Here is a 13,263-nt window from a genome sequence, read left to right as displayed (position 1 = left end):
TTCCGCTAATCCCTATTCACCTTTCATGTTTCGTATAAGCCCCGCACTCACCCTTTGCATCACATGGACGCACATGATTTCATCAAATTACTCTCTGAACTGCCCTTCACAATATAAGGGGGAGGGGGGGTGCACTTGACGCTGTTCCGAGAAAGAAAAAAGTCCTTGCTGATATTTTTTTACTCCCACAGGATATGCCAGGATCATCTGGAGGCGAGGGGATCTTAAATGTTGCGGTAATGGCGCGTCGGAATTGTGAAAAGTCAAACATAAAGCTGTCGAGGTTTCTCCCGTACGATTAGTTGCAGTACTGGCCGGTTCGCCCGTTCATAAGGGACATGCCAGCATAAAACTAGTGTAGAACATTCTGTGGTTCAAGCGACTATCTCAGTGCAAGCATGCTACCGCACTCTGGGCAGCAACATGTTAGGCGTTCCCAGTTCTTAAGAGTTTGCCTCTTCTTCCTTTTACGCACTACTGAATGCGCCAAACGTAAGTCTTTTTTTCTATGGCAGAAATCCACAGGCATGTTTAACCTCACCAAATCATATAAACTGCTGTGGTGCCTTATTCACTCTAATTGCTGCGGAATACGACGTGGTGTATAAACTAATTTCGAAATAGCTCTTGGATGGAAATCCATGATCACTTAGGGAATTTCTTCATGATTTCTTGTGTATTACTGTTGACCCTAGTTTTCAGTTAGAGAATTTTTTCGCGACTTCTTTTATAATACTATTGACCCTAGTTACATTTATAGTGAATACTTAAGGAATGTGAAAAATGTGAACGTGATGATAATAGGTGTAAGGATCTTCTGTTTGTCATATGTCATCATCATCATCATCAGCCTGACTACACCCACTGCAGGGCAAAGGCCTCTCCCATGTCTCTCCAATTAACCCTGTGCTTTGTCAGTTGCCACCACTCTATCCCCGCAAACTTCTTAATCTCATCCGCCCACCTAACTTTCTGCCGTCCCCTGCTACGTTTGCTTTCTCTTGGAATCCACTCCGTTACCCTTAAGGACCAGCGGTTATCTTGCCTTCGCATTGCATGCCCTGCCCAAGCACATTTCTTCCTCCTGATTTCAACTAAGATGTCATTAACCCGCGTTTGTTCCCTCACCCACTCCGCCCGCTTTCGATCTCTTAACGTTACACCTATCATTTTCCTTTCCATAGATCGCTGCGTTGTCATATGTAATCGCCAACAATTTTGAGCACTAATTGAGATCAGGCTGTCGGGAGAAATTTTTACCCCCTGCCCTTGTCAGACCCTTTTTCCGAAACACGTGCATGACCCTTTTAGTCTGGGACATAGAGAACTCTTAACGACCGCTCACCTGCTTCCACGGCGGTGTGGTTGGGCGCCGTCGGTGCCACTGCCTATATAGAAGGCATCTAAAACTTTACGCAACTTTTAAAAAACAGGTTTTATCATATCTCTTTTTTTTCTCTCCCTCCTTCGTTTGTCCCTTCCCTCACGGCGCGGTTGAGGTTTTCATCGAGACGTGACAGATATTGTGCCAATTCCTTTCCCCAGAAAACCAATCTAATTTAATTTAATTTAATTTAAATTAAAAGAGCACTCTTATCGGTGTAGCATTGTCTGCGAAGTAATACATCAGAATACAGAAAAGCTGTAGTGATACATCATAATAGAGCTAAGAAATGCTAACTATAACTAGCATACTGTTCAACTAATATCGAATACTTAGCTTTTTAACTATTACTGTTAGGCTGCTTAATTATTAGTGGCTGATAGTCAACCGCAAATATTATCCATATAGCTTTTTAAAATTTTGAAAGCGCGGTTATCCTTGGCGCTGAGTGGTCCAGCAAATTTCGGCTACATCGCGCCGAAATACATGCGATTAGAGAATCTTGCATGCAAAGCAACCTCTGGAGTGCTCCTATCTCATCGAGAAAGCCAAAATTTGTTGGGCCACAGCGCCGAAGGCAACCTCACTTTTGAAATTCTGAAAAGTAATATTGACAATGTTTAAGGAAGGCTAGAGGCCTTTGAATAATTAAGTAGCCTGAAAGTGGTAGTTAAAAAGTTAACTATACAATATTAGTTTAGTTAAACAGCCTGCTAGTTAGCGCAGCTTCGCTGTATTCTGATGTACTTCACCACTGAAAATGCTATGCCGAAAAAATCACTCGTCTGTCTCAAAAACCGTATTTTTAAGAATTATGTAAAATGTTAAGTGAAGCACCTTGTACATTCGACAGCCGCAGTCATTTCATCAACACACTGGTGGCTGATGGCGTCAGGCTGCGAGTACCACTGAGTCGTCCTTGTTGAACTCATCGTCATCAGCTTCATCTCTCTCTTCACCAGGCGATACTTACGTAGCAGCTAAGCGAGAAAGGCGCTGCAGCACCAGTGGGATACAGAGAGAAGTAGAGGAAGTAGGGCTGCTATACCAAGGCCTCCGAGATCACCCGCTCGTTCGTTGCGGATGATCTGGGAGGCCGTGACAATTCCATGAAACGACGATCACAGGCGATGCCCGTCGTCGGTAATTGTCGGCGATCGCCCACTACAGCGCCGTCCTAGAAAACAAATTTTCGATGACGACGTGACCGATCCTAGAAATGATCGCACAGGATTAGGACGTATTTTAAAGGCAAAACCTTTACAGGCTCATGACTCGCCGGCGTGTATGTCCGCACAAGTTGTCGCTCTCTAGGTGTCAGTCAAACTGATCACGTCATCAGCAAGTTTTCGTCATCAGCATTTCGTGTTTCGTAAGACGAAATTAATTGTAATACCTTAGCTGTCAATTAATTAAAACTGATGACATCTTAACATAGCGTAGTACGTCTTAATTCGAAATTAATTACTTAAAATTGGTTACATAAAAATTATTAAAAATATAAAGGAAAACTGATGACGTCATTGGCATTGCCTAGTATATCGTAACACAAAATCAATTAATACTAATTAAATAAGGACTAAAAATAAAAACAATTAACAAAAACTGATCACGTCATAACATGACGTAGCATGACGCAACCGGACATGTACAGCACATAAGCACGACGTACCCTATGACGTCATCATCACGGTCTAGATATGGAGTGCTGACCGCCGCTCTGACTCCACCCTGGAAGCGGCCGCTTCATGCGCGTGACGTCACGTATGAAATCATCACTACAGCAACAGGGGCAGCAACAGAGGCGGGAATAGCTTTCGCCTTATAGCACTTTAGTAAGAGCAAAGTGCCCCCCCCCCCAAATTTTTCTACGCCAAGTTCTTCAATTTTGAGCGAAGAAAAGAGCAAGAAACTTCGGTATGGCTCAGTGCTTGGCCCCTAAACGTATCCTTAAGCATCACATTTGTTTGGACGGCTGTTTTTATGAAGCGAAAACAAAATCCCAAGTCGATTCGCTTCACCGTATCGACAGACACGCATACTTCGCCAGAAAAGTTTAACTGAATTTGCGACAATTGGCAAAACACGTCCGCAAAAATCTTGGACGAAGATGTCCCACCTGTCTATTGGCTTGTGAAAGATGAGGTTGCGGTCCCTGAGTGGGTCAACAATCACAGCGCGTTTTTCTTGCCTCCCCCTCACACAGAAGGCAAAACACTTGTCTAGAAGGCCCCAGCGGCGTGTTTCAGACTGCGCGAAAACGGCTACCAGAGCCATAGGGACCAGCGCGAGCAGAATTGACGATGCACTCCTAAGGGTTTAAGTACGAATGCTTACATACAGACCATTTTCAACCACGAATTATCGCTATAGATCTCCGGTTTAGTCTCAAACTCGTCCAGAGCGTGCAGCTCAGGTGCTTTGAACGAGTGTTTCGCTCTCTGTATATGATTTTCTCAAAATAGGTGGAATTAAAATGCCGACTCACAGAACCTTACCTTTACTAAAAGTCCTACGGCAACCTATTCGAGCATTTTCCCGATTTCGTTTCCTACAAAGTGTACAAGTATTAAGTTCATTTTCATGTACTTTTATTGGTTTAAAGTAGAAAACGCGAGGACAGTGGTATCGCCCTCCCTGTTTCCTCCGTTTCTACGTGGGGTATCAACGCCGCGTTCTTCGTGCAAAAGAAATGTGTATCCACCACTGAATTTTAATGTATATGTGCTGAAGTCAATGAGCTTAATTATATTAAGCCCAAAATGAGCTTAAGTGTATTAAGCGCTACACGTAGTGAATCATTCTACATGTTCAGTTAATCATAAAGTAATATCCACAGCGGGGGCTTGCAAAATATGACCTTCCGCGGCTGACCTGAAGTTAGCAGGAACAAATCTGCTCAGTGGCCGCATTTCAGTGCATTCGATGGAAAAAAAAAAACATCCCGAACTTTGTATACCAGTTCACGATGAATAGCATCAGGAGACAAAATTGACGCCGAGTGCTGTTCACAACTTATAGTATTGCCCAATCGGAGCCTAGATACGTCAAAGCCACCACATTACACCGATGTCATAGCACACTACAGGAGACGTCCTACTATAGTGTGGCGAAGTGTTTTGTTTTGTTCTTTGCCTATCGGAGGAGGTGCGTGGGTTTACCGCTTTTTGTTGTCTAAGCGAGGTTCTGCCGTAGTGGTGAACCTGTCATATTCGCATGTAATATTTATTCCAGTATTCGCAATTGTTGTCTTTTTATTTGGCCCCTCATCTTGAAGCTTCGCTACCGTCTTTGATTTGACCGCTGCTGCTAGCAGCAGGCGTCTGGATCATCAACGTCCGCTGAATTAGTTGATGGTGTCGCCATCGCAGAGTTGTTCAATTCATCAGGGCAGAAGTTCGCCTAGTAGAGAGTTCGTTTGAGTGCTACGCCAGCCTGCTTTGCATTTGTCAACCCAACTGTCCATGACTGCCAGAGCAGCAGTATCTCGATACCTGCACTATGTACCATACGGTTTCGTGCCATACCATATCATACCGTACCGCACCCTACCGTACCATGCCGTATCTTACCTTACTGGACCTTACCGTACCTCGCCCTGCCGTGCTGGCTCAGTGGTTACGGCGCTCGGCTGCTGACCCGAAAGACGTGAGTTCGATCCCGGTCACTGAGGCCGCACTTCAATGAAGGCGAAATTCTAGAGGCCCGTGTAGTGCGCAATGTAAGTGCGCATTGAAGATCCTCAGGTGGTCGGGATTTCCGGACCCCTTCAATAAGACGTCCCATATAGCCTGAGTTGCTTTGGGACGTTAAACCCAAGAAACTAAGAAACCAAAGCTTACCGTACGTCATCGTACCTTACCGTGCCTTGCCGTACCGTACCATGGCATACCACTCGTGTCAAACCCACCGTCAAAGACTGCTGGAACAGGCGTATCACGAAACCTGCGCTATATGCCATACCATTTCATGCCATACCACACCTTACCGTACCGTACCGCATCGTACCTTAGCGTACCTTACCGTACCATGCAATACCATACCATACCGCACCGCACCGCACCTTACCGTACCGTGCCGTATCGTGGTATGAGTCCGCCATGAATTTATGGGCACTTAAGTGCTGTGCATGTATTAGCTGAATTAATCGGAAAATTCACTCCTCTTTCCGCAGAAAGACGCAGTTTTCCGCTCTTTGGTTTCAAGGGTCCATTTGTCCGCGTGTGTGGAATGCCATGCAAATTTCATCCGTCCATCTACGTATACATATCCTGATAGCAACTTATTCGCATTTAGGAGATTATCAGCTTCGTGTGGAACATTCAATGTAATCACTGGTAGTGATGACAACTTCCGGATTTCGTTCAAAGGCATGTTCACGCTACTAGCATTTGTACTATTTACGCTCACTGTGCAAACAATCGGTTTGCTTTTTGTTTCTTTTTCAGTTTCAGAAGGACAAACGCTCGTTTTTCCCACACTTGTGGAGAGCCGCAGTAGCAATGGTGTGAGAGTCGTGCAAATAACAAAGGATCTTACGCTCAAGTTGGAAAAAAGCTCTGTTGTAGGAAAGGAATTCCTGCTTCGCACATACCAAGAAGGGTTCATGCAGCACACCTATGTAAGAAGGCCAAATTATCTTTCAGTCTTTTTATGCTTTGAGAATTCTTGTTCACTTCATTGTGCACTTCGCCTGGATCCAATCAATGGAAAGAAAGTTGAAATTTTCATTATCACAAGTAAATCGGCTGAAATAGGACTATAGTGGCAAGTCTCGCAACAATGGCTGTCCTGATTGTCTGAGTGTTTATGCCATGCAGGTAATCTCCTAATTTTGATTTTGCCGTATTTTACTTATAGACGTTTGGTTTATATTCACTTATATTCAAAAAAGTAGGACATTCAAACACAACAACATATACTGTAGCCTTGCTCGTGGAACCTAGAAAATACAACGATTTTATTTGAGCCAGATTTACTGGAGTCGTAGAAATTAAACAGCTTATTCCACCATGCATAAACGTTTTGCACTGAGAACATTGTTCGTCAGTTTATATAGGACGTATGTGAGCAGTCGTTTATAGGAGGAAGCCGCACTTTGATACTAACCGCTAATATTTAAATGGCTGTACTAGTCTTGATGTTGATTGGTTCGCCAGCGCAGGCCAAGGACTAGAACTGAATATCTTGCATACTGTCATGGGCAAAAAGGAAACTATAGTTTTTTACCCCAGAAGAGTCCATTGTATCAGAATTTTTTTTTTATGTTTTGGGAAGCTAATATCGTGTGCATCATTATTGAATGGTTTGAATTTTCTTCTCTTGAAGGCGCAAATCAAGCTTCTTGAACGTTTTTTGTGATTTTTTGTTTTCTTGTCTTGCTAATGTTTTTCATGGTTTGTTTTGGTATTCAGAGTTTCCCTGTATATTTGCTGGCTTTGATGCAAATAACGACAGACAGCGCGTTTCCTTGTCTTTCTCGTCCTTTTGATGAACGTATTTTTCTGCCTTATTATTTCATTTAAAAAATGCTATGCACCATATAGCCCATTTGAAATTTTTCGAGTTAAAACTGCCATATAAAAGCAATGTGGAATATTTTTGATGATGCAAAAACGTCAATAGCGAAAAATGTAAGCTTACCGACCTGCGGGTATAGTGATTTTTATAGAGAACTCTTACAAGATGTGAAAAAATTGCTTTCATAACCTCTGTCTCACTAGAAATACTTTTGTCCCGGTTTGCTCCATATGCAAAAGTTAGGTTATCGTGCACTTTGAAGTATCCAAATTCGTTGTGCCATCATTTTAAATGACAATATAAAGGCCATTTTTTGTCTCTGCTTGGGGTATTATTTATAAGAAGCAATAAGTATCTCCTTTTAATCTCGAAAATAATCATCCAGTGGATACTTGGAATTCCAATCAAGTTTTCGTTTTTTGCTGATGTCACTATATGCATTTCCCTCCTTCAGTTAGACGGCGAAGCACTCGAGGAAGACCTCTATCACGACGTTGAAGCTCTGGCGTCTGTAATGGTGTCTGAAGGAGACGGACTTAAAGTGGTCTGTATATTCAAAATAACTGGTTTAGGGAAATGATTTTCGGATATTTCAGTATTAGAAACGCGTTTGCTTTGTTCAGGCTGGTGCTTAATTCTTTACTTCATTAATATACTTTTCTGTTTGCTTTTATTCTTGAAGCTCTCGTTTTTCCGTAATTATTAAGTGATGCCAATTTGCAACTTGCATGCAAAAACACAGACATCGTTCTGGACTCTTCGTAAGTAATGTCTATTAGGACGGGAAGGGAAAATGTTAGGTGTAGCGTCAGACACCGGAAACGGGCAGAGTGGGTGAGCGAACAAACGAGGGTTAATGACATCCTAGTCGAAATCAAGAGAACGAAATGGACTTCGGCAGGCAAGATAACCGCGGGTCCTTAAGAGTGATGGAGTGGATTTCAAGCGGAGGCAAGCATAGCAGGGGGCGGCTGAAAGTTAGGTGGGCGGGTGAGATTAGGATGTTTGTGGGGATACGGTGGCTGCACCTGGCAAAGAACAGGGTTAAGTGGAGAGACATGGAAGAGGCCATTGCCCTGCAGTGAGCGTAGTCAGGTTGATGATGCAAGATGTGAACGTAAAGCTTGAAAGCTGATTTTGCAAATATGGGCTTCTGATGCACTCGAACGTGAGAGACTGTAGCGTAGTAAAAAAACCTAAAACCCACATTTCACTAGAGGCAGCAGACAAGGTAGGCGAGTCATATATCTAGCACTATCACTGAGGAGTTGCATTTTTTTATAGGAAAAAATAAATGCGGAGGGTTGTTCTACTTTTTATTGTATTCTTCAGATGTGCTACACTAAGGTTTTAGAAATTAAATTTTTTTATTTCTCGATGTTATTCTGCATTTCGTTGCTTCCAAAAGTTTACATCCACAACAGTCACTGTGAGTTAAAAATTGCTTTGTTGGTTTTCTTATGTGTTACGACATTGTTGTAGAGAGAAAATTGTATTGATATGAGCACAATTGTGATTGGCATGTTTAAAACGGAAATATACTAGTAAATATTGTGAATTCAAGTTTTACTAGGTTTCACTTTTGATTGCACAGGAGGGAATGCTGGGCCTAACGCTCAGAATAAAACCGCTGGATGGGCAAGAACGGACTACCGAAGGACACGTTCCACATGTGCTCTATGAATACACGGACGACGACTCTATTGATGACGTCAAAGGCAAGTCATTTGACTGGAGGAGAAAACCAATGGCGGTACTGGTCATGTGATAAAAAGGTCAAAACGCCAAGTGCGCAGGCATAAGAGTTATTGACCACACTGGGAAATATCAAACTATCTGTAAGGCGGAGAGAGGGCGAACTTTGCGCTATCCAAGGATCTCATCTTTTAGTAGCGAAATACTACAGGGCTGGTGGTAATGCCAGCCTATGCTTTGCGAAAGTACACTGCCCACACAGTTAACCTATAAATGCTGAAATTAGAAATAAAGAAAGGACAGATACCTTTTCTGCTCGGAGTCGAAGGCATATAAATACGAGCAAAGATTTTCTCGACAAAATGGACGCATAAAAATAGAAAAAGGACCTAGCCTTGCAAATTTGACTCAAATGTTCCTCGTGGACTGCGCGGCCATGCTGCCCTTGTATAGAGCAGGAAGGTTTCGATATTCTGCCCTGCTCACAGACCACAGTATGATTAAAGTGAATTCTATAAACGCTGGTGTATGTAGATTTTGCGGCACGTTATAGGTTACCCTGTGCTTAAAACTTTTAAGAACTTTGATGTTATGGGTTCGCCCGTAAATTTCAAATATGTGATCTCACGAATCTGATAATCGTTTATTAAAAAGACTAATTTTGAAAGCAATAATTTCGCAGCCCAACAAAAGCAAAACCGTGATTTGAGCTAGTTGGTACATCTTAACAACTTCACCAGCGCTGCGACGAGGAACAAAGACAGAGAAGGGAGAGAAGCGCTTGTCCCTGTCCTTCCTTCTCTGCCTTTGTTCCCCGTCGCAGCGCTGCTGAAGTTGGGAACAGAAGCAGTCATTCTTCTAATACACCGAGCTAAATCTCTTGGTACAGCTTTGGCGTTCTCCACCTATAAGCTCGTCGCTTTGCTGTCAAGTTGTGTATGATAATCGCATGGTGCCGTCTATTGGACTTTATTGCGTTGTATTCCGAATGCATTGAAGCCGCCGTGGTGGCAGAGTAGCTATGGGTCTCAGCTGCAGACCGAAAAAAACGCTGGTTCGATTCCTGGCCTACGCGGGCGCGCTACCATAGAAGAAAAATGATTGACGCCCATGTACGAGGGGGTACCCAAAAGAAACCGGACTAAATTTTTTGGTCGGCAAACCTTCTGTGGTACCGCGTTTTGCCACTAGGAGCGCATAGAACGAACATTCCAGAGTCAGTAAACCGAGTGCCGTCGGTGAAGGAGGTCAGACTAGTTTAGGCAGAGTTTTAGAGTGACGACTGTTTTGTGTGAATGTCGTTTTTGCAATGGCTGATTTTCGTGAACAGCGTGCGCCGGTGATGTTCTGATTTTTGCTCGGAAAAAGTTGAATGGAAACTCTTGAAATATTAAGAAAGACGTACAAGGACGATGCTACGGGGACAACTCAAGTGTTCCTGAATCGAATCCTGAATCAAAGCAACAATCATGCCAATGGAAAACTTCCAATTCACCTCGCCTCAAGAAAGCTCGTCAGGCGAAACGAAACCTCAAAACAATGCTGATTTGTTTTTTCGACGTGAGAGGAGTCGTCCACTGCGAATTTGTTCCACAGGGTCAGACAGTTAGCTAGGCTTTCTGCTTGGATGTTTTGAAAAGATTGGGCAACAGTGTGCGGTGGAAGCGGCCAGATTTGTGGCGGTCTGGTGACTGGTTTTTCCATCATGACAATGCCCCTGCTCACAGAGCCCTGTCTCTACGAAAATTTTGGACCAAAAATGGCATGACCACTATTCCTCAACCCTCATACTCTCCCGACCGTGCCCCGTGCTACTTTCTTAGTTTCCTAGAATGAAAAAATAGGTGAATGGAAAGCGTTTCGCTGATGTTGCTGAGGTGAAAAAAAAAAAAACGACGGAGGCACTGTCAAGCATCACAAAAGATGAATTTAAACAATGTTTTGAAAAATGGAATAAAAGATTCGACAAGCGTATCATTGCAAGTGGGGAATACTTTGAAGGAGATTGAAGGTCTGTGCTTAAAATGTGAACAAATAAGTTCAAGCAAAAATAAGTCCGGTTTCTTCTGGGTACCCCCTCGTACTGTGCGATCTCTGTGCGCGTTACAGAAACCCAGGCGACCGAAGTTATCTGCAGCTCTAGTACAGCGTCCTTAAAAGCCTAAGTCGCTTTGGGGCATTAAACCTCATGAATCAAATAAAACAAGTGAATTAGAGCATCCTCAGTTGCTTGCAAATCTTCTGCAAAGAAATTTTCGAAAGTACTAGATTTTTGATCACCCACGCCTAAAAAAAGGTAATCTGCTAAGTTTTGAACGGGCCGGTTTGGGCAATAAGAATTTGTTCTTCACGTTTTTCCACTCGCGCCAATGCATGGGTTGAAAGGAAAGAGCCCCGATTTCATAACTGTCTTCCAGTTGTGATTGCGCGATGCCTAAGACAACAATGATCACTGGCTGTTCATAATATGCAAATATATATCTCAATCATGTAAGCTAACGGTAAAGGCGTGACCAGAACTTGAGTCAGTTAAACGTAGGAGCACTTGAGCAGATTTAGCGAAGAATTTTCTGTAGTTGGAGACACACTAGAGTTATCTTCGTTTTGATGACTGTAAGCTTCTTTGAAATGTGCGTCATAAAGAGCCCATCCTGTCCCTAGGTTGGATTCTCAATAGCTTGAAGAGAACGAAGGTTCTGAAAGTCTTTCTGCCTTTGGTAGCATAAAAAAATTATCGCATAACTGCCGCCTTCACCATTGAAACCCGTTCCACGTGTTGCCTGCACTATTATACATGGTGTGTGTCACAAAATTTGCACCAAAGATTAAAAAATAGTGCCGCATCACAGCTAGATGAAACCAAACGGCATATGGTTCTTTTCGTGTGGTGCACATGAAAGTATTTTCGAAATCTCATTATATTTGTAGTTAGGTGAGATTCTTTAATCAAAATTTTAAATATTCACTTTTCTGTTCACATGTTGTTTGTTAACAGACAGTGGGGTTAAGAAAGAATCGATCCATTTTTTTAGAACCAATGTAGTACCTCTTACGTGGTCATTTTTTTCCCGCTACATATAGCTGAAGAAGAGGGACCGCAGGAACCTCGACGCGATGATTAGGGCGGCGGTTATAAAGGCGCTAGGACTCCCTGTCAAAGCATCTACGGAGCGCCTGCTCCAACTTGGTGTCGAGAACTCGGTGGAGGAGCTGACTGAGGCCCAAAGTACAAGCCAAAATGCCAGGCTGTCGGTGATCAGCGCCGGCAGACAAATCCTTCGGGATCTTATTTTCGCGCAGCTCCTCACCACCGAACGCAGAGTGCACATCCCGGAGGCATGGAAAAATACTTCTTCTGTTAAGCCTCTCCCCAAAAATATGAATTGGGAGTATAATCAGGGGAGCCGTGAAGCCTGGGCAAAATTTACTGAAAATATGACGGAAATAAGACAGGCATATTCTACGTGGATGCAGCGGGTCCAGCCGAGGGGGGCATCTGCATCATTGCAATGTTGCAGGTCGGAAAGCAGGGGAGCGGGCTCTCGGTAAAAAGCAGCGATGCGCTAATGTGGGAGCAAGGGGCGATTGCACTGGCCTCCACCCACTCCGACGCAGCGTACATTATGTCGGACTTCGAGCAGGCCTGCGGAAATTACGTGCGGGGTAGAATAGCGCCACTCGCCCGCAAAGTACTTTTAGCATTTGAAAGCAATTCGGATTCGGCTATGAGTAGAAATCAGATAGTATGGGTGCCCGGTCACCACGGGGTTGAAGGGAACGAGGCCGCTCACGCGGCTCACGGAGCGTTCCTTCCCCCGGGCTCCGCTCAATCCCCCGGTTCTGCCGCGGCGAAAATACCTATTACGCTAATCTCTTAGGCGGATATTAGAAACCATTTACGCCTCTGCAGGGGCCGGGGGGGGGGGGGGGGGGTACCCCCGGGACCCACCAAGGGTCTTGACAGAACCGAGGAGTGCCACCATAGATGGCTCCAACAGGATTCTTTCTTAAATCCCGCCGTATTAAAACACGTAGAACCAACATTCACGGGCAGGTGCAAATTCTGCGGGCAGTATGCTGACCTATACTAAAAGGTGTGGTGGGCCTAGCGGTACAATGCATATATAGCCGTTATAAGTCAGCCAACTAGGAAGGGAAGGGAGGCGGCCCTGTCCAGCTCGGACCTGGAGGCCCAGCGTGCCCTGGTCCAGAGAGCACGGGCAGCGGCGGCGGCGAATGACGTCCGGGAATAGGGACTGCCACCCAGCTCAATGACAATCCCCACCTCCCTTTCCCAATTCAGTACAGTGTTGCAATAAATGTTTTCTCCTCCTCCTACCACCTTTTAAGAAACCCCGCGAAATATGGTAAAAGAAACCCGAGGCTGCGTTCATGTGAAACCATTTACAGCGTTCCCAACCATGTATAGAACGAACGAAATGTACGCGCTTCACCCCATTCGTATTCTAGTTATTTCATTCTCGAGATCCGGAACTGCGATGGCTACTTGTTGGAAGTAGATGTATGAGCTTACCACTTGAACTGCCTCTTTACCAATTATAAACTGCTGTTCCTTTTGGAGGCTGTTGAACATTACTTTGGGGGTCCTGCAAAATATTAGCGTGCAAAAAAAGAAATGTTGATACGTGGGCAGTTCCTCATTT

At 44.1% G+C, this 13,263-nt stretch overlaps 1 protein-coding gene across 1 annotated transcript in view; it reads left to right on the top strand.

The window, feature by feature from the left end:
- Window positions 1-398: 398 nt before the first annotated feature.
- LOC149328568 (venom metalloproteinase Antarease-like) overlaps window positions 399-13,263 on the top strand; it is a 45,636-nt gene continuing 32,771 nt past the window's right edge. Inside the window, exons 1-4 of the mRNA XM_089560841.1 lie at window positions 399-492; window positions 5,833-6,005; window positions 7,359-7,448; window positions 8,499-8,622. Of these exons, the coding sequence (XP_089416967.1) occupies window positions 399-492; window positions 5,833-6,005; window positions 7,359-7,448; window positions 8,499-8,622 (481 nt within the window). The remainder of the gene's footprint in view (window positions 493-5,832; window positions 6,006-7,358; window positions 7,449-8,498; window positions 8,623-13,263) is intronic.

The sequence above is a fragment of the Amblyomma mixtum genome, chromosome 9 (genome assembly GCF_055824585.1).
Source record: "Amblyomma mixtum isolate Tamu chromosome 9, ASM5582458v1, whole genome shotgun sequence".
In the NCBI taxonomy this organism is placed as follows: domain Eukaryota; kingdom Metazoa; phylum Arthropoda; class Arachnida; order Ixodida; family Ixodidae; genus Amblyomma; species Amblyomma mixtum.
Note: the sequence above shows the minus strand (reverse complement) of the source record. Positions and strands in the feature narration are given on the sequence as shown.